Raw genomic sequence first — 21183 nt, 5'->3', positions numbered from 1 at the left:
TCTCATGAAGATAAGAAAATTTACAAAAATATTCTACAGTAAATGAAAAACACTCTTATTTAGGCTGTTTGAGGCCTAGATAAGATGTATATCCTGATGCAGCTAGGACGCCTTTTTAGATGAGGCGTCTATATACCTTGGGATATAGCTCATTTGGGTCAAGCAAGCCCATAAAACAGCCGCTCAGCACCAGGACCTTGGGACTTTCTATTTATAACGTTCCCGAAGTCTCCCTTGGTAGTTTTTTCCTCTACAAAATGTTGTCACTACCGCCTCTCATTGTGCCACTAGGCGGCACTCTAAGTTCATCGTAAATGCGAGGACCGAGCGCCAACTAAAATATGCTGCAGGCATCTCCATTGTGCAAAATTGGTAGCAGTTTGGGTTTTATTTCATTCAAACTTTAGAATGGAAAATGATTGTTTCTAAACGAGGCAACAAGGCAGGCCGTATGGTTTAACTGAGTCTGAGAGTATGTGGTCTTTGGAATACGGTTACTGCGTCATCTCCCTCTACAGGGCATCATCTCAGACCAGGAAGGCAAAGCTGCCGGGCACAGTAACAGGGTTGCAGTGACACCTGAGGGTGGCCCTCTCCTCCTCTGTGCTGCTCCCTTTGGACGTGGGAACTGGAAGATGCCTTGGTCGCCTAGGAAGTCAACTGCTGCTTCTCAAGCGGTTTATAAGACCCAAAGATCTTGTCCAGTCCTGCGCATGCGAATAGAGGTGACGTCTCTAATCAGCAGCCTCAGAAGGAACGCTTTTCACTCCAGGAGGGCAGAGGGGAGGCCGACTGCGGGACTGTAAGTGGCTGTGGGGCTCACACCCCAGTTAATTCAGAGAACAACTCCCCTCACTTCAGAGGTTGCAGACACTGAATTAAGCTTTCTGCATTATTCATTGCATTTCATCTTCACAGGAGTCTTTTAGGTAGTGTTTATTTACTTTTACAGATGAGGAAATGCAAGTTCAGAGAGCTTCCCTCTAGCTTGTGAGTTGCTAGGGTTTGGGCTCTGTATGGTTTTTCTATTGTTGCTATAACCAATTGCCAGAGACATAGCGGCTTAAAACGACACCAGTATATTATCTCACGCATCGGTATATCAGAGGTCTGGGTTCCCTTGGTGAAATCAAGGTGCGGTAGCATGCATTCTCTAGGGAAGGATCTGCTTCCTGACCTTTTCCAGCTTGTAGAGGACATCTGCATTCCTTGGCTGGTGGCTGCTTCCTCCCATCTTCAAAGCCAGCAGCTCTCTGACCCTTCTTCCGTGGTCATATCACTCCACGACTACAGGCAGGAAATGTTCCCTGCTTTTAAAGACCTATACAGTTTAATGAGGCCACCTATTTAGCCCAGAATAATCTCTCAATTTGATAAAGTCCTTAACTTTATCAAACTGGCCAAGTTCTTTTTGCCACAGATTCTGGGGATAAGGAAGTGAGCATCTATGCGGGGCCATTATTCTGTCTACCATAAGCAGGGAAGTTTTTTCTTTTTTTTAAATTTTAGAACTTCTTAAAGCATATAGATATTAAAATTGAGTCACAGAAAGAAAACTGATGGGGTCAAATCTTCCCTTATGCCAACGAAGTGTGAACAAATAAAAAGGAAAATTACAGGATCTCATAAGTAAAATACATGATACGACTTGAGTACAAATCACAAAAATTTGAAGCAAGAATATAATAGCCAGGAAAAACTGAATTCATTTGTGATTTAATGTTTAGTCAAATGTGGAGCCATTGACTATGAAGACAGAAACAATTATTCACCCAATTTCAATGTATTTAAAGACAAGGCCCATGCAGAGAACATCTTTCTTTCTCTTTCCCTCCCTCCCTCCCCCTTCCTTCCTTCCTTCCTTCCCTCCCTCCCTCCCTCCTTCCCTCCTACCTCCCTTTCTTCCTCCCTCCCTCCCTCCCTCCCTCTGTCCCTCCTTTCCTCCCTTCCTCCCTCCCTCCCCCTTCCTTCCTTCCTTCCTTCCTTCCTTCCTTCCTTCCTTCCTTCCTTCCTTCCTTCCTTCCTATCAGAAGGTACATGCGCAGGCTTCTTATATGAGTAAGTTGTGTCTCAAGTGTTTCGTGTACAGAGTATTTCATCACGCAGGTAATAAACATACTACTGACAGGTAGTTTTTTGATCCTCATTCTCTTCCCTCCACCTTCCTCCCTCCTCCCTCCCTCCACCTTCAGGTAGGCCCTGGTGTCTGTTGATCTCCCCCCTTTTTGTCCATGTGTACTCAATGTTTAGCTCCCATTTAAAATTGAGAACATTAAGTATTTAGTTAATGTTCCAAGTAGGGAAGTTTAAATAGACACTTATAGTTTATTTTTATGAGTTGTAGCCACTTTACGAGAGTAAGATTCTGTTTAGTATTTTGATTTTATATAAATATGGAGATAAGATGTAATATTTATTTCTTGTTTTTAATATGAAAGCATCTAACCAATTTGTATGGTACCTTCTGAAAATCTAGCTAAATGTGATTATGCAAGATTTATTTATTAAACTCTTACTGTCTCTCAGTCATATTAATTAGGTGATGGTCATACAATGGTCAAAAGATAAGGTCTCATCCTTTAATACAGTTGAGAAAAGGGAATTATAGAAACAAATAAGTGTACTGAAGTAATATTGGTGCCACGAGAGAAACCTGCACTAAAGAAAGTTACGTTGAAGGAGAGTCCACATTAAACTATTATAACTATGATAGTTTGATTTTATGATTACTGTGTTTCTGTTCTAAATGTTGAACATCCTGTCTGAATTTGGAAGGAATCTCTGCAGATTGATAAGAGGGTGGAAGATTCATCTTCTGGTTTGTTTGGAGGAGGAAAACAACTCTTAGATCAGGATTCATTCACTCATATGTGTCATGATCCACCTATGGCCTGCATCCCTACATTCATGCCTGTTGGGTCTTTGTTCTTCAGCTGAGGCTATGATGTGCCCATGGGGCACCCAATGGATTGGCTTGTTAACCCTCTGTGCTAAGACCTAGCATAGAGAGGGTGAAGAGCACTGGCTCCCTCTCTGCTGCTAAACCTGAAGAGCAGAGGCCACAGTCCTTCTTCAGGAGCCTGTCCTGGAAGTGAGCCTGGATTCTGGGGACAGAAGTGGGGAGCTGTGAAGACAGAGACCTTTTTAGAGTGACTGTGATGGCAAGGGAGGAGGCTAGATAGTGCCTTGCCCTACCTTCGCCCTATGTCTGATGGAATTTCCTCTCAATGTAGCCCTTTAATTCTGCTGACTCACCGAATAAGTCCTGGCTTTCTTCCCTCCTGCCTCAGGGTCTGTGGTGTAGTCATAGTACCTAACAAGGCAGCGTTTATTTTAGTGAGGTCAGGATGACTCTTCATTCAAAAGCTGTTGGTCCAGTGCGTGCATGAACGGCATGGGAATGGGCAGAAGTTTCACTGCAGGTAGGTGGGTATGATGCCTGCAGCTACCTCAGGCTGGGTGTAAGTTGTTGACCCTTGCTTGACAGTATTAAAATGTGACTCACCAATCTCCTTCATCATCCCAGGCCCAAGGGGTAGAACTGGAATCTGGAATCAGAGACAAGACTGAGAATTCTCCTTCCACTGGCTGTGGTGGAAGTATAATTCACAGATAACTGCCCTGATCCATCATCCATGAAATGTTCACAGATATACCCAAATACAGGAGACGTTTGTATGAAATAAAGTGTCATTAGGCTTGGAGCCAAAGAACCTTGTTTTCCACTCACTGTGTTCATGTCACCTTTCTGGTTTGTGATTTCATCTGTAAAATGAGGGGTTTGGAGAAGACTTGGCAGGCTCCTCAGGCATAAATGTTCTAGGGTTCTGTTCCAAGTGGCTGTTCCTACAGCCGTTTCAGGAGAACTTTCCAAATCACAGTTGCTTCTGTGGGAATGGCAGGCTTGCTATGAAAGGGATTTGTGCCCTGAGGGTCAGTGTTGATACCTACTTTCTAAAGTACTTCTAGTTATAACAGCCCCTAGGTCCATTTTACTTGTGAGTAGATTATAAAGTATTAATTGATTGGAATCTAAGACCATATACCCTATTTTGAAATGTTATCTCCAAGACTGGTCACAATCTGCTTGTATGTAACAAATATTTGTTGAGCCCCTGTGGTGTACACGCCAGCACTGTGATGTGATAAGCAGTGAAAGATTGCGGTGGTAATGGACTCAAGAGAAATGAGTCCAGCCCAAGGTGGTAAGTGGTCCCCAGGAGAGAGTTACAAGTGTTTCAGGGCTAACTTCCTGGGCATTATGGAGTGAATAGAGCATGCAGAGCTGGTATACAGCATGTCTGGAGCTGGGGCTCTGGATGGGGTTGGTTGGCAGAGGAGACTGGAGAAGTAGTGAGTTTACAAAGGGCCTTGTTCATCATAGCGGATGTCAAGCCCGTGCCCTACCATCCAGTAGATGGTCAGTAATGTTTGCTGATCGAATGCCTGAATATATATAGACTACAAAGCGTTGAGTAATTGAAAGCAATGCCTGAAATGTTTCTGAGGTCTTTCTGTAGGCAGAACCCGAGACCAGCAGACATTGTGTTTTTGTTGCCATTATTTTTCTAGTAACTTCATGCACAGAAACAGTAATCTCAGCATGTACAGGTATATTGGTTGAATGGAAGGAAGTTCTTATTTCAATATATTTAAATTCACTCAACTTTCTTAGAGTGTACCCTTCCACTTCAGCAGAAGGTAGTGACCAAAAACAGTGGAATCAAGTTTACTCAAATAATGTTTACTTCCAAACATTTTAAAGTTTAAAACTCCTGATGCGATTGAGTGAGGAACCAGCTAATGCACAAAGGCACACACTATATGTTTAGTCCCAGTGCCCATTTTGTATCGTGAAAATAAATTTAGGCATCCTGGACAACATGGTGAAACCCCATCTCTACTAAAAATACAAAAAATTGGCTGGGCATGGTGCCACATGCCTGTAGTTCCAGCTACTCTGGAGGCTGAGGCAGGAGAATTGCCTGAACCCAGGAGGCGGAGGTTGCGGTGAGCCGAGATCGCGCCATTGCACTCCAAGAATGAAACTCCATCTCAAAAAAAAAAAAAAGAAAATAAATTTAGGAAGTGCCTTTCATATTAGCTGTTTATGCCTTGACAACACACAAAATCAATATTATTTTTCTGATATATTTGAAAGGTGAGACTGAGCATAAAGAGAAATGTTTCCAAGAAAAGCTTAAGAGAATTTGTTACCTGATGTTAAATAGATGAACTTCCTTAATTTCCCTATTTCTTTGAGTCCTTAAATACCAGTCTTATTTGTTTGATGCATTTACATAGGAAGTTTCACTCTAACTTTCATTGTTTATAAAACAATTATTAAGCATCACTTAATAAAACAAGATTTACTGGAAAGCCCTCAGAAGCAGGAAGCTGAGATTTCCCTAGCTAAGGTTTGGCTTTCTTCCTCTATAGAAAGAAAATGTACAGAAAGTGTTGTGTTTGAGGGTTTTGAGGTGGGAAAGTGTTTACAGCACCCATTGAACTGAAAAAGGCTAGTATGGCCAGTGAATCAGAAATGGAATGACGGGAGATGAGATTGAAAAGATGAGCTCCAGTTTATTGTCAACTTGGGTGCAATGAAAATGTATTTCTGTGAAGTTATCTATTCAGACACAGATCCCATCACCACCAAGTAGGTCTTCAGGCTACTGCAGGGCTATGGATAACTCAGCATTGCAGGTAGCTTTCTCTTCTTGTTTCCAGACTGTGACTGAATTGTTATCTTTTCATAGCAGCTTAGCAGGCGCTGGATGAGGCATAAATCTCTGACTGGCACACGTCGTTACGTGGGCATGGAAAACACACGCTGCCTCACTTACCACCTGCACAACATCCACACTGACCTGTGGCTACAGTGCTGTTTCCTGAGCCACAGCAGATGCCAGGTGCTCTGTTAATACTCTTCACCTGTTCTTTCAATAAACCTGATTGGTGGGCACTATTAAGGCCTCCCTTTAAATAAGCGCCGAGGCTCGGAAATGCGAAGGAATTTGTCTGCCCTTAAAGCAAGAGTGCAGGATTTAAGTCGGTGGAATTTTAAGGTATATTTTGAACTAGAATTAGATTAAGAGGCAAGTGAGCTTGGAAGATGGTGGGCTGTAAGATCTGGTGAAAATTAGAAAACATTTTGCAGACATGAAATGCTTAGAAAAGTAAATTCAACAGATTTTTTGTTTGAGACACAGTCCTGCTCTGTTGCCCAGGCTGGAGTGCAGCGGCACGATCTCTGCTTACTAAAACCTCTGCCTCCCGGGTTTCTCTTGCATCCACCTCTCGAGTAGCTGGGACTATAAGCTGCAACACCACATCTAGCTAATTTTTTTTTTTTTGTATTTTTAATAGACATGGGGTTTCACCATGTTGACCAGGCTGGTCTCAAACTCCTGACCTCAGGTGATCTGCCCGCCTCGGCCCCCAAAGTGCAGGAATTACAGGTGTGAGCCACCGCGCCTGGCCTCAACAGATTTTTTAAAAAGATATTAAGCAAGGTATTGTAAATATATCCATGCAAGCAACATCAACCCTTAATGAGTTATCTAGCTGAAAAAGGAAAGGCAAATGTCTTTTACTTTATTTGTGTGTTTTAGTACTTACAATAAAGGTCTAATTTAGAACATAAAGTCGTTCACATATTACAAAAGGAATTTCTCTAAGACCCTGCTAAATAAATTCCTGACACGCACAGTTGCAGGATGGGGCCTGACACACACCAGATTATAAACCTTCCAGACTGAGTGCTCTCTTGCTTTTGTCTGGCTCAGTTTTACCTGCCATATTCTCCTGATCATCTTTCCTTGTAACTTTTTTCTTCTTTTACCGTGCATACTTTTATTAATTCAATTGGAGGCAAACCCTCACTTCTTCCTCTGTCTTCTAACTCCTATTCAGCCACCAGAGTAATATTTTTATCCCATCATAAGCAAAAGAACAGCCCTTACTTTGATTAAGAAGCATAAAGTTAAAGCTAATGATAGGCTTATGCAAAAAAATTTAAAACCCTGTGCAATCTTTTATAAGCTCCTGTGCAGCAAGCCATGATATAAAAGAAACCTTTACAAGGCAGTAGGTCAGCGCTTTAGGACTGATATGCTTCACCCCAGTCTCATTTCACAGAAGGCAGGGAAGGACGTAGTGGTCACTTTGCTCCTGTGCACTGTGGGAACCACCAAACCTGCAGTCAGCTTCCATGAGAACCCAGGAAGGATTTGGGAAGCTGTCTCCTTGCTTACTTGTATCCCAAAGGCATAAATCTTTTGCTGTGTTTGTCGACCTACTAAGTTGAGGTGGACAACTCTGCCCACCTGTAAAAGCTCTTTCTGTTTGACTTAGCTTACTCTGAAATCTCCCATTAAATTATTCACAAAAGTTTCCACTTAACTTTTACCTCTGATTAAACTGCTTTTTCCAAGCCCCACGTGTCTAGATAAATATCTGTAGCTGTTATTTCATTATTCTTGTTTAATTACTAGTTCAAAGCCATTGTGTCCTGTCAAAAACATTACACAGATTTCCAATATTTCATGGATTCAAAAGGTATTTTAAGTTTAATTTGAGAAATCACTATTTAGTAATGTGTAACTTAGAAGTGAAGTTAGAACAAAAGTCATTAGTAAATTGGATAGACCCTACTTAAGCCTTCAAAATTTAAGATTAGAGTAAACACGTGAAATAAATGGTTAGTTAATGAATAATATTAGATCTGTTCACCAATGTCAGTTTAATGAAATATTTATGCTGTATATTTTAGGTTTACAGATGAACTCTTCTGAATGGCCAAAGGTAACAGTAGTCAGTTCAGGCTGAATGTCAGATTCTACCCATTCATAAGTGCCTACTATGAGACAGGCTGGGTATAGCATATTCACACTTCATTTAGGCCACTCAATGCCATGGCTTGGATAGCATTATCTTCCTTTTATGGGAGACAGACATATTGAGTCTGTCTCATTTGCCCTAAGTCAGATAGCAGATGGTGGGTCAATATACATATTAGTTTTTATTAGTTTAAAAGTAATAACGGTGGCTCATGCCTATAATCTCAGCATTTTGGGGGGCTGAGGTGGGTGGATCACGAGGTCAAGAGATCGAGACCATCCTGGTCAACATGGTAAAACCCTGTCTCTACTAAAAATATAAAAAATTAGCTGGGTACAGTGGTACGTGCCTGTAATCCCAGCTACTCAGGAGGCTGAGGCAGGAGAATTGCCTGAACCCAGGAGGTGGAGGTTGCGATGAGCTGAGATCGCGCCATTGCACTCCAGCCTGGGTAACAAGAGCGAAACTCCGTCTCAAAAAAAAAAAAAAAAAAGTCATATATGTTTATTGTAGAAAATTGAGAAAATACAGGTTGATGAAAAGAAGAAAATAAAACTTCCTAATTTCATCAAGTGGAGATAGCCACAGGTATTATATTTATTATTTTTGTATACAAATACATAAATATATATAATTTAACTTGTAAAACTGAAATCATAGTTTTGTAACTTGCTTCTTTCATTTAGTGATTGTCTTAGTCTGTTTTTGGTTGCTACAACAGAATACCACAGACTGCATGATTTAAAATAAACAGAAATTTATTTGGCTCATGGTACTGAGTACTAGAGACTGGAAAGTCCAAGAGCACGGCACTGGCATCTGGTGAGAGCCTTCTTGCTGTGTCACAACGTGACAGAAGGCATCACATGGCAAGAGAGAACAAGGAATTAAATTCAGCCACAAGCCCTTTTATAACCAGCATTAATCCATTCATGAGGGTGGAGCTCTCTTGACCTAAACACCTCCCGTTAGGCCCTACCTCCCAACACTGTTGCAGTAGGGATTGGGTTTCTAATGCATGCTTCTTGGGGGACACATTCAAACCATAGAAGTAGTATGTCGTGAATATCTTTAATCTTCCTTTTCTATTTTTTAAACTTGTATTTTAGGTTCAGGGTTACATATGCAGGTTTCATGTATAAGTAAACTTGTGTCATGGGGGTTTGTTTTACAGATTATTCTGTCATCCAGGAACGAAGTCTAGCATCCATAGTTATTTTTTCTAATCCTCCCTCCTCCCACTCTCCACCTACAAGTAAGACCCAGTGTCTGTTGTTTTTCCCTTTGGAGCCATGTGTTTCACCTTTTAGCTCCCACTTAAAACTGAGAACATGTATTTGGTTTTCTTTTCCTGTATTAGTTGCTAAGGATAATGGCCTCCAGCTCCATCTGTGTTCCTGCAAAGGATATGATCTTGTTCTTTTTTATGGCTGCATAATATTCCATAGTGTATATAAACTATATTTTCTTTATCCAGATTGGATAAACACTGATAGACATTTAGGTTGATTCTATGTCTTTGCTATTGTAAATGGCGCTGCAGTGAATATACATGTGCAAATGTCTTTATGGCAGAATGATTTGTACTCCTTTGGGTATACACCCAGTAATGGGATTGCTGGGTTGAATGGTATTTCTGTTTTTTTTTTTTTTTTTGTTGTTGTTATTTGTTTTTTGAGAAATTGCCACACTACTTTCCACAGTGGTTGAATTAATTTACACTCCTATCAACAATGTATAAGCATTCCCTTTACTCTGCAATTTTGCCAGCATCTGTTGTTTTTTGACTTTTTAATTTAATTTAAGCCATTCTTACTGGGTGAGATAGTATCTCATTTTGGTTTTGATTTGCATTTCTGTAATGATCAGTGATATTGAGCTTTTTAAAAATGTTTGTTGGCTACATCTAAGTCTTCATTTTATTGGGAACAAAAGCGTTCACAATTTTATATGCAGTATTTAACAAATCCTCTAAATACTGGAAACTTTTTAGTTGAAGTATTTGTGATAAATGTAATGCACATCCTTTGAATTAAATATTTACTCATAACATATATATCATTAAGTTAATAGAAGTGTAATTTCTGTATTAAGACTATGAATGTTTTTAATGGTTTTACTACATATTGCTAAATCAGCTCCAGAAATATGATTATTTTTAAAGAAATTTGCACTCCCATCAGCAATGCACAGATTTCATTTCCACGTACTCTAGTGAGAACACTGTTTTCACAAACATTCTTGCCAATCTTGTCTTCTTGTAGTTGCACTCACTTTTCTTTAATTACTAGTGAGATCAGTTTTTTTCATTCTTTAAATTTCCTCTTAAAGTTTGCTTTATTGATAAATTGCAATTATACATATTCATGGAGTAAAATTTGAAGTTTTGGTACATATATATTATATAATGATCAAATCAGGGTACTTAGCATATCCATTCTTACCTCATACGTTTATCATTTCTTTGTGGTGTGAACATTCAAAAGTGTCACTTCCAGTTATTTTATAATATATGACTTGCTCTTAACTATTGTCACCCTACTTTGCAATAAAACATCAGAACATATTCCTTCTAATTGTAACATTCTTCCAGTTGACCAACAGTTTCCTGTCTTTCCTTGCTCCCTCTCCTCCCCAGTCTTTGCTTCTTTAATATCAACCCCTTTTTTTTCTCTGATTCCACATGTAAGTGAAATAATATATGGCATTTGTCTTTCTGTGTCTGGCTTATTTCATGTAATATGCTGTCTTTCAGTTTCATCCTTGTTGCCATATATGGCAGGACTCCTTTTTTTTTTTTTTAATGGCTGGAGAGCATTCCATTGTGTGTGTGTGTGCCTGTATAACATTTTCTTTATCCATTCATCTGTTGTTGGACCCTTGGGTTGATTCCATATCTTGGCTATTGCCAATAGTGCTGCAATAAGCATGAGAGTGCAGATATCTCTTCAACATACTGATTTTATTTCTTTTGGATATACTACCAGTAGTGGGTTTGCTGTATCATATAATAGTTTTACTTTTAATCTATTGAGGACTATCCATACTGTTTTCTACAGTGGCTGTACTAATTTACAATCCCACCAACAGTGTATAGGTGTTCCCCTTTGTCCACATCCTCACAAACACGTTTTCTTTTGTCTTTTTATTAAGAGCCATTTTAACTGAAGTAAGGTGGTACCTTGTTGTGATTTTGGTTTGCACTTCCCAGATGATTACTAATGTTGAGCATTTTTAAATTATCTATTGACCATTTGTATTCCTTCTCTTGAGAAGTGTTTATTAAGGTCTTTGCCCATTTTTAATTAAGTTATTGTTGTTGAGTTGTATAGTTATTTATATATTCCGGATATTAATCCCTTGTCAGACTTCCAGTTTGCAAACAGTTTCTCTCATTCTATAGGTTGCTTCTTCACTGTGTTGTTTCTTTTGCTGTGCAAAAGTTTTTCAGGTTGAGATGATCCTGTGACCCCATTTGACTATTTTTGCTTTTGTTGTCTGTGCTTCCAAGGTCTTATTTTAAAAATCCTTGCCAAGTCTAATGTTCTAAAGCATTTGCCTTATGTTTTCTTCTAGTAGTTTCATAGTTTTGGTTTTATACTTAAGTCTTTAATGCATTTTGGATTGATTTTTGTCTATGGTTCGACGTAGGAGTCTAATCTCATTCTCTTGCATGTGACTATCCATTTTTTCTCAGCATCATTTATTAAGGAGACTGTCCTTTCCTCACTGTGTGTTCGTACACCTTTGTTAAAAATCAATTGGCTGTAGATCTGGGAATTTAGTTCTGAGCTCTCTATTCTGCTCCATGGTGTATGTGTCTATTTTTATGCTAGTACCTTGGTGTTTTGGTTGCTGTAGCCTTACAGTATATTTTGAAGTTAGGTAGTGTGATGCCTCTAGCTTTGTTCTTTTTGCTCAAGATTGCTTTTGCTATTTGGGGTCTTCTGTGGTTCCATACAAATTTCAGGATGATTTTTCTATTTCTGTGAAAAAGGTCATTGATACTTTGATAGGGATTGCATGAATCTGTAGATCATTTTGAGAAGTCTGGCCATTTTAACAATATTAATTCTTCCAACTCATGAACATAGAACATTTTAAAATTTGTTTGTATCTTCTTCAATTTTAAAGTCAATGTTTTGTAGCTTTCAGTGTACAGTTCTTTCACCTCCTTGGTTAACCTTATTCCTAAGTATTTTTTTTTGTAGGGACTGTGAATGGGATTGTTTTCTTGATTTATTTTTTGGTATCTTGTTAATATGTAGAAACACAGCTGACTTTTGTATGTTTTGTATCCTGCAACTTTACTGAATTCAGTTATTAGTTCCAACAGTTTTTTGGTAGATTCTTTAGGGTTTTCTCTATGTAAGATCATGTCATCTGACACGAGGACAATTTGACTTCTTTTCCAGTTTGGATGACTGTTGTTTCTATTGCCTAAGTGCTCTGGCCAGAACTTCCAGCATTATGTTGAACAGGAATGGTGAAAGTGGGCATCCTTGCTTCTGATCTTAGAAGAAAAGCTTTCAGTTTATCCCAATTCCTTATAATGTTTGTCATGGATAAACTTTTTAAACTATTATATATTATTAAAATAAGCAAAGAACAAAGACAGAATTTTGTGATATTGTGCTATTATTATATCTCACTTGATGGTAGAAAAACACCATCTTCTATGACAACAAATTAATTATGGAATGAAAAACAAATTATCCGGATGAGACACCTGGGCCCATCAGGTATATTTCCATGATGCTTGTCACCGTACCACATATTGAGCCATGTGTTTCTGATCTTCATTTAAGTGCTGCTAACATATGAGTCCCTAATATGTTTTAGACCATTATACTGTGGGCAAGGGATATGAAGGAAAAGAAGGGAAATTAATTAATCAGACTCCTAATTAATCTGACTCTAATTCTATAAGTCATGCCTCTCTTCTGAATTTTGGACTATTGTATCCAACTGACTGATGGACAGCTCCAGATTGCTTACCATATTTCAAAAGCAGCATGTCCTGAACTGCATCTACCCTCTGCCTCCCTAAATCTCCTCCTCCCTCTGTAAGTCTCTCCATCAGTTAGTAGCAAAACAATCTCCTGAGAGTATCAATCCCCAAGACTTATATTTTCTGTCGAAATATTTTTTGCTACTGACTTCTATTTTCTTTTTCTTTAATTATTATAATTTAAGTTCTGGATTGCATATGCAGAATGTGTAGGTTTGTTACATGGGGACATAAGTGCCATAGTGGTTTGCTGCACCCATCAACCCATCATCTACATTAGGTATTTGTCCTGATGTTCTCCCTCTCCTTCCCCCCAACCCCCTGACAGGTCCTGGTGTGTGATGTTCCCCTCCCTGTGTTCATATTTTCATGTTGTTCAACTCCCACTTATGAGGGAGAACATGTAGTGTTTTGTTTTCTATTTCTGTGTTAGTTTGCTGAGAATGATTGTTTCCAGCTTCATTCATTTTTCTGCAAAGTACATGAAATCATCCTTTTTTATGGCTGCATAGTATTCCATGGTGTATATGTGCCACATTTTCTTTATCCAGACCATTGACCTCTATTTTCCCTACTACTGCCCTAATTCAGGTTTTTAGAATCCTAATTATTCAATAAATATTTTTGAACCCTGTGTTCCAGAGCCTCTTCTAAGTGGGGAGAGGAACAGGGGTTAGAGAAAAATTGACAAAGCCCTGCCTTTGGGGGAAAAACTGGGGAGGAGAAAAGAGGAAACAGATAGTAAAAGAGAAAATAATAATTTTAAGATTAAATTTGGCAACTGCTTTGAGGACTCTTTTAAGTTGCCCAAAGAGGAAAAGTTCAAGACTTGAAGAGGAAGAACCAGACAAATAGCATTCCCAGACAAAAAGTTAGGAGTCAAGGGAGCTTGGGACTCAGAGAATGAAAAGGTAGCTACATGGGCAGGCATTAGAAAAGAACAGTTTGTAGAGGTGAGACCATGTTTGAATGTCAAGAAAAGAAGTGTAAAGTTTATATTAAGTGCAATGGCAATCTTTGAATGTTTTGGGTAGAAAAAAAATGATGTGATTTAGATATTTTGGAAAAAAACCTGTGGCTCCCTTAAGAGAATGGATTATGGTTGGGGCAGAAGTGGAAATAGAGATATCAGTTAAAAGACTATTGCAGCCAGGTGCGGTGGCTCTCGCCTGTAATCCCAGCACTTTGGGAGGCCAAGGTGGATGGATCAGGATATCAGGAGATTAAGACCATCCTAACCAATATGGTGAAACCCCATCTTTACTAAAAATACAAAAATTAGCTGGGCATGGTGGTGCTTGCCTATAATCCCAGCTACTCAGGAGGCTGAGGCTTGAGCCTGGGAATTGGAGGTTGCAGTGAGCTGAGATTGTGCCACAGCACTTCAGCCTGGCAACAGAGCGAGACTCAATCTCAAAAAAAAAAAAAGGCTATTGTAATGGTTCATTTGAGATAGTTTTGTGATAGTGGAGATGATGAAAAGAATTGGATAAATTTAAGATATATAGGAAATAATCCCCATACTCTCCAACCCTGGAATACACACATAATAGGCCTGCCACAGTTCTCCCTCTTCTCTATAAAATATGCTGCTCATCTGCTCATACTCGTGTCACCCTGAGTATTTGTAACTAGTAGCTTCCTTTTTAGGACATCTACATATTCCTCTTCCCCACCCCCCAAGAGAGATGGATGACTACCAAGAATTAGTTTTGTTTCCAAATTTGTGCATATCAGCTGTTTTTAAAAAATTTAAATACATTCATTAATAGTATATGAACAATACCACTTGAGTAGACTGGAGCTAAACTTTCTGCTGGGTATGGTCTTCTATCTTTTAGGAAAGCAACTAAAATGTGCTAGAATTCTACTTTTTGACAATCTTTGTCCTCCTTTCTGGCCCTCCACAGCTCTATAGTTCACCAAGTTTACTTCTGTGAATTTACCATGAATACCTATGCCACATTAACCACAGTGATGCACAGTTATATATGTGATTTGCTGAAAGACTCTCAGAAGTTTGATTAGTCTAACAGATGTTTCTCTCACCATTGGCTTTCAAAAGAGAACCAATGTTTCTCCTTTGCTAACAAAATGTAAAATATTTTCCAAGATAGATGCTTCTTCTTTCACAGAGAATACCCTGTATAAACAGCCATATCACTTTGAACTGCTTAAAGGGATCATGTGCTTCTTAATAATTTTTATTAGGTTGTGCCAAAACATGTTTGTTGAATGAACAAATAAAGAAAAAACTGATCTCTTTAACTGAGAAACATGTTTGTAAACATTTAATGATGCTATATGCATACCATACTGTTACAGACTTTTTTATGTCCCCGCCCAAATTTATAAGTTAGAGCACTAACCCCCCGTGTGGCTGTCTTGGAGATGGAGCCTTTGAAGAAATAATTAGGGTTAAATGAAGTCATAAGGATGAGGCCCTGATCTGATAGGAACCATCTCGTTATAAGAAGAGACACAAGAATGTACGCTCAAAGCTCACGCACACAAAGAATAGATCATTTGAATGCACGTGAGATGGTGGCGGCCTGCAAAGTAGGTGAAGATGGTTCAGAATGAAACCTACCTTGCCACCACCTTGGTCTTGGATTTCCCAGACTTTAGAACTATGAGGAAATAGATTGTTGTTGTTTAATCCACCCAGAATGTGACATTTTGTTATACCCATCTGAGCAGACTAATATATACACAAACACACATACACACAGAAAATACAACAGATTGCTTTCTCTTTCATACATATTTTGTTTGCCAAAAGGGACCTCAGAAGTAAGGGACTTTGCAAATGTCTAATAGATATTCTCTCCCCATTAGCGTTCAAGAAAACCACTTTTTTTTTCTTCTGTTGTCTTTGCTAACAAAATGTCATAGACAAAATAGCCTTTTTTGAAGTGTTTTTATTTTCCTGAAGCTTTAATCAAAAATACAAATAAGATGTTTTTATCTTTGTACAATTAACACATAACCTACAACTTGGTAAGTGGCCAGAGTCTTTGTGATTCTCTTACCCTTCCCTCAGGCTCGTCACACTCAGGTTTGCAGATGGTTGCCATAGGAGCTCTGAACATCATCTGAGATCAAAATGAGAGGAAGGGGGGAAGGCTGTATCAGCAGGATGCTTGCCTTATAGGAAAAGACTTCCCAGAAGCTACCAACAGACTTCCATATATTTCATTGGTCATAACTGTGACAGGCTCAAAGCTAGCTACAAGTGCAGTTTCGAAAACAAGTAGTTTTTCTCATTCCTATGTAAGAGGTGGCAAAGCAGAAGAGGAATATAAGTATCTGTAATGTTAGCCGGAGAACAGTCTGCTATCCAAAGGAACTATTGTAGAAGTGTGGACTAGCAGATCAGCTAATTCTAGAGTCCTCCAGAATTACAGGCTTAATAACCCAAATGTGGGGCTTTACGTTTCACATCTTAGCCACTATTTGACTACTGCTTATATGTATTTAATTATAATTAGCTAGGCTGCAAACATGATTTAAAGTCTATGCTTACTCTCACCATATCTATTATAGTAAAACATTATTGAATATACGTTGGTTGCAATGATCTTCTTTCAAGGCTTTTTTTTTTTGAAACAGGATCTCACTCTGATGCCCAGGCTGGAGGGCAGTGGCGTGGTCACGGCTCACTGCAGCCTCACCTCTGGTAGTCCGGTGATTCTCCCACCTCAGGAGACACAGGCAGGGGTCACCACACCTGGCTAGTTTTTGTTGGGATGGGGTTTCTCCAGGCATGGTCTTCTGAGCTGAAGCAATCCACCCATCTCAGCCTTCCAAAGTGTTGGGATAACAGGCATGAGACACCGCACCTGGCACTCCTCCCAAATACACACACACACACACAATTTTTTGAAATGGAGTTTTGCTCGTTGCCCAGCCTGAAGTGCAATGGTGTGATATTGGCTCACTGCAACCTCCGATCCTCGGGTTCAAGTGATTCTCCTGCCTCAGCCACTCGAGTAACTGGGATTACAGGTGCAACCTGCCATTGCACCCGGCTAATTTTTGTATTTTTAGTAGAGATGGGGTTTCACCATCTTGGCCAGGCCAGTCTTGAACTCCTGACCTTGTAATCCACCCACCTTGGCCTCCCAAAGTGCTGGGATTTACAGGCATGAGCCGCCACTCCCAGCCTATGCCTGGCTAATTTTTTGTATTTTAGTAGAGACGGGGTTTCACTGTGTTGCCCAGGCTGGTCTCAAACACCTGAGCTTAGGCAATCCACCTGCCTCAGCCTCCCAAAGTGCTAGGATTAGAGGCGTGAGCCACCGTGCCTGGTGTTTTTTTTTTTTTTTTTTTTTTTTTTTTTTTTTTTTTGAGGTGGAGTCTCGCTCTGTCACTGAGGCTGGAGCGCAGTGGTGTGATCTTGCTCTGGCACCCAGGCTGGAGTGCAGTGGTGTGATCTCAGCTCACTGCAGCCTCCGCCTCCCAGGTTCAAGTGATTCTTCTGCCTCAGCCTCCCCAGTAGCTGGGACTAGAGGAGCATGCCACCATGCCTGGCTAATTTTTGTATTTTTAGTAGAGATGGAGTTTCAGCATATTGGCCAGGCTGGTCTTGAACTCCTGACCTCGTGATCTGCCTGCCTCAGTCTCCCCAAGTGCTGAGATTACAGGCATGAGCCACCATGCCCAGCCTGGCCTTTATGTTCTAATAAAACAACTTAAATAGAAAAAAAATCAAAGATAAAAAATAAAGCCATGGTTATAACAGAAAAGCATGACCATACAAATGAACTACAATTTGGCCTAGAGCTGCCAAAAGACAAAACAAAGAGGACCAACAAAGACAGCTATAGACTCTTTAAAAAGATACAAACAAATCAGGCTGCTGGGCATGGTGGCTCACACCTGTAATCACAGCACTTGGGAGGCCAAGGCGGGTGGATCACTTGAGGTCAGGAGTTTGAGACCAGCCTGACCAACATGGTGAAACTCCATCTCCACTAAAAATACAAAAATTAGCCAGGCATGGTGGTGCACGCCTGTAGTCCCGGCTATTCGGGAGGCTGAGGCAGGAGAACTGCATGAACCTGGGAGGCAGAGATTGCAGTGAGCCGAGATTGTGCCACTGCACTCCAGCCTGGGTGACAGAGTGAGACTCCATCTCAAAAAACAAAAAACAAATCAGGCTGGTGCGGTGGCCACTGCTGTAGTGAGCTGAGATAGCGTCACTGCCCTCCAGAGATGACTTTGTCTCAAAAAACAAAAACAAACAAACAAAAAACCCCAAATCAACTGTTTAGGAGAAGCAGATATTTTGCTGAGACTGAGACCCAAGAGAAGTTTCTCCAATGGGTCCTCATAAAAGGTACACTCTGTGACATATTTAAAAGTAGCTATTAGCCTTAAAAACATATATTGAAAATACATGTTTTGATGACTGTGTTTGCTATTTGGAGCCAACAGCATAGAAACAAAGTGTAATGCACTAACGATAATTCTAGGAAGAGCCAAAATGTGGATCAAATATGTAGCTCTCTGAAGATTTCCTAGAGGATAAAATTTAGATTCCTCTGTCTGCTAGTTGGGAATACAAACTTGTTTTATCATCATCCCCAAACTCATCTGTTCCTATAAGTAATAAAATCCATTTCAAAACCAAATTATTTTTATATCTAAAGCCATTGTTCCCTTTTAATATCACAGACTGAACTAGACTACACAGATAATTTATCTGAGCCTGGTTTTCTAAATAAATGTGCTGTAAATGGCTAATCTAAGTGTAGGCAGTTACATTTTAAAATGCTGTTTTATGGTTGTACTAACTTTATGTAAGTTTAATTTTTAAAAAGTTAAAAGACTATCCACAGAAATGTTGTTTCAGTTACATTCAATTTTTAAAATTATTAATATGTTATGTTAAAGTACATTGCACCTAGTCACAAAGACTTTCAAAAATGATCAGCAATATAAAGTGTAAACCTAAAAAGAAAATCAGACTCATTCCACATCTGTGAAATTCAGCACTTAATATAATTCAGTTTACAATAATCATAAAGGATAGGGAGAAGCATATAGAAAGTGGAGGGGAAACGGCATTCAACATATGAACAACACAGCAACTGTTGCAATGAAAAAATAATTTATTAAATGAACATAATACCGGGAGTAAAATGCATTATAAAAGTAAAAAAAGGTAAATTATAAATATAAATAATAGTGGTTTACCTAATGAACAGATTTTTCTTCACTTTTGCAAAGCTTTAAATATAATCTTCTGAAAAGCCAGATTGAAAAAGTGGGTGGTTCACTTTAGAGCAGACAGGCAATACTACAATATCTAGAATTTGGCAAAGATCTGTTACATAAGATTCAAAACTGTACTGATTACATGATTGTTCTTTTTAACCCTTTTGCAAGTCTAGAATAATTTTAATAAATAAGCAGATAAATGTGTTATATTCATATCTGTCTCTAAGTATAGTAAACATATTTCTAATACACTTTTTGGAAAATGTTCTCAGAGCATACCTGTGCACTCTGACAAAGACTTAAAAAATTTTTGGTTATTTGGTAAAAAGTAGTTTCCTTTTTACTTCAAAGGTTAACAACAGCCATTGGATGTGTTGATATATGTCAGTAGAGTTTTAAACAGCCACATCTTAATATATACATCAAGATACTGATAAACTTTTAGATAGTAAAGAAAAAAATGGAGATTGTTATTCTATTTCCCCAGTAAGTTTCCCTCAGTTTTTAGAAAGCATACCAATGGGCTTGCAAAATGCCAGCATTATTACAATGCGTATTAACAGCAATATGCAAAATAGTGAAAACAGAAAATAAATGAGTAACTTCACATTATAAAAATGAAACAAGGCACTTTCAATGACTGTACATAAAGCTGAAATAAACACTTTTTCATAAAGCTGACTCATAGACCCTAGGAGGCTTTTGTAGAAAGTGAAATAGTAAAGGCACTACATAATTCTCTCTCCTAACTCTACTTACTAAAGAAATCCACCAATGAAACTTGGCACAAAAGAGTTTAATTATCATAAAGTGCATCACTTGGCTAAATATGTTAAAAAGAAAATCAGCCATAATACAGTATAATAACATCTTCACATATACAGAAATAAAAATGCAATGCCAGGAGTCAAGCCAGTTAGGAACTTTGCAGTATATATGGCTTTTTATTTTGTTTTCTTTTTTGTATAAGACCCTATTTATTTCGACTCTATATTTCCAAAATAATATGCCTTGATTAACAAAAAGAGGTAGTATTCTGAAAGAGGCGAACTCACTAAATCTAGGTAGACATAAAGATTATGTGGAAACTAAACAAATGTAACATATTAATAACCATTACACTCATTAAAGTATTTTGATACTAATGAATCAGCTGTTAAAATCAAGGCTAGTTTATCACTTTAGCTATATGACCACAGCCCTTTCAAGTAGTTTTCCTTTGGTGCTAGAAAGTAATTTTTTTTCCTTAGCATTAACATTTCACATAAGCAAATTTTATTTACAGATGGTAAACACGTAAACAGTAAAAACTCAACTAAATTCTATCTTTACTATGATGGTCACTGATTTAAACCATTAATGAAACTATGTCATGTCAGAGATATAAAGAAGTATATATCATTCAGATAGTAACAAGCAATTAATTTCCATTTGATTAATATAATTGGTGATTTAACACATACACATATATATGTATATATACACACAGCAATTTGGAGCAACATATAGGCAAAACACCATAATAATTTATGCATAGTATTTAAGAATGTGGGCCTTGATAACAGAATTCTAACAAGATTTTTTTTAATGTATTAAATATAATTGGATAAAACACAATTAAAAGCAGCAGTGAATACATTTCCTATCCCAATAACTTAAAAAAACTTCTTTATGTAAACTTCATACATGTGCATTCTTGCTCTTTCTGTATATTTTAGAGTTCTTTTTTTCTTTTAAGATAGTATTTGCTACTCCTCTAAATTTGCTGAATTGTCTAAATGGAGGGGACTGCTTGTGGTATATTAGTCTTCTTCAGCATTATATGCCACTTCTGCTACTTCTATCTCTGATACAGCATATTCAGGTTCACTAAAACTTAAGCATGGTTTATTATCAGCTCTACAAAAAAAAAAAAAACAACATGTCAATGAAGGGATAGGATGCGTGCTATTATTTCATGTCACTATTACCTTTAAAACTATTCTACCTTATAGAAAGAATATTTACATACTTAGTATAAAAGTATTTAATGTAAAAAAGCATTTAAACATTCAATCAGAAATTTAATATTTTTAAGTTGTCATTGACAGGTAAGACCTTTGGAG

At 38.4% G+C, this 21183-nt stretch overlaps 1 protein-coding gene and 1 long non-coding RNA gene across 3 annotated transcripts in view; one reads left to right on the top strand and one right to left on the bottom strand.

The window, feature by feature from the left end:
• The first annotated feature begins 301 nt into the window (after positions 1-301).
• The window catches only part of LOC128929848 (uncharacterized), a 43681-nt gene continuing 22799 nt past the window's right edge, over positions 302-21183 (top strand). The window contains exon 1 of the long non-coding RNA XR_008477049.2: positions 302-802. This is a non-coding gene — a long non-coding RNA (uncharacterized LOC128929848). The remainder of the gene's footprint in view (positions 803-21183) is intronic.
• The window catches only part of SNX16 (sorting nexin 16), a 41195-nt gene continuing 38963 nt past the window's right edge, over positions 18952-21183 (bottom strand). For both annotated transcript variants that reach the window (XM_002759035.7, XM_035276610.3), the window contains exon 8: positions 18952-20977. In XM_002759035.7, coding sequence (XP_002759081.3) covers positions 20881-20977 — 97 coding nt within the window. In that variant the 3' untranslated portion in view covers positions 18952-20880. The remainder of the gene's footprint in view (positions 20978-21183) is intronic.

The sequence above is a fragment of the Callithrix jacchus genome, chromosome 16 (genome assembly GCF_049354715.1).
Source record: "Callithrix jacchus isolate 240 chromosome 16, calJac240_pri, whole genome shotgun sequence".
Lineage (NCBI taxonomy): Eukaryota > Metazoa > Chordata > Mammalia > Primates > Cebidae > Callithrix > Callithrix jacchus.
Note: the sequence above shows the minus strand (reverse complement) of the source record. Positions and strands in the feature narration are given on the sequence as shown.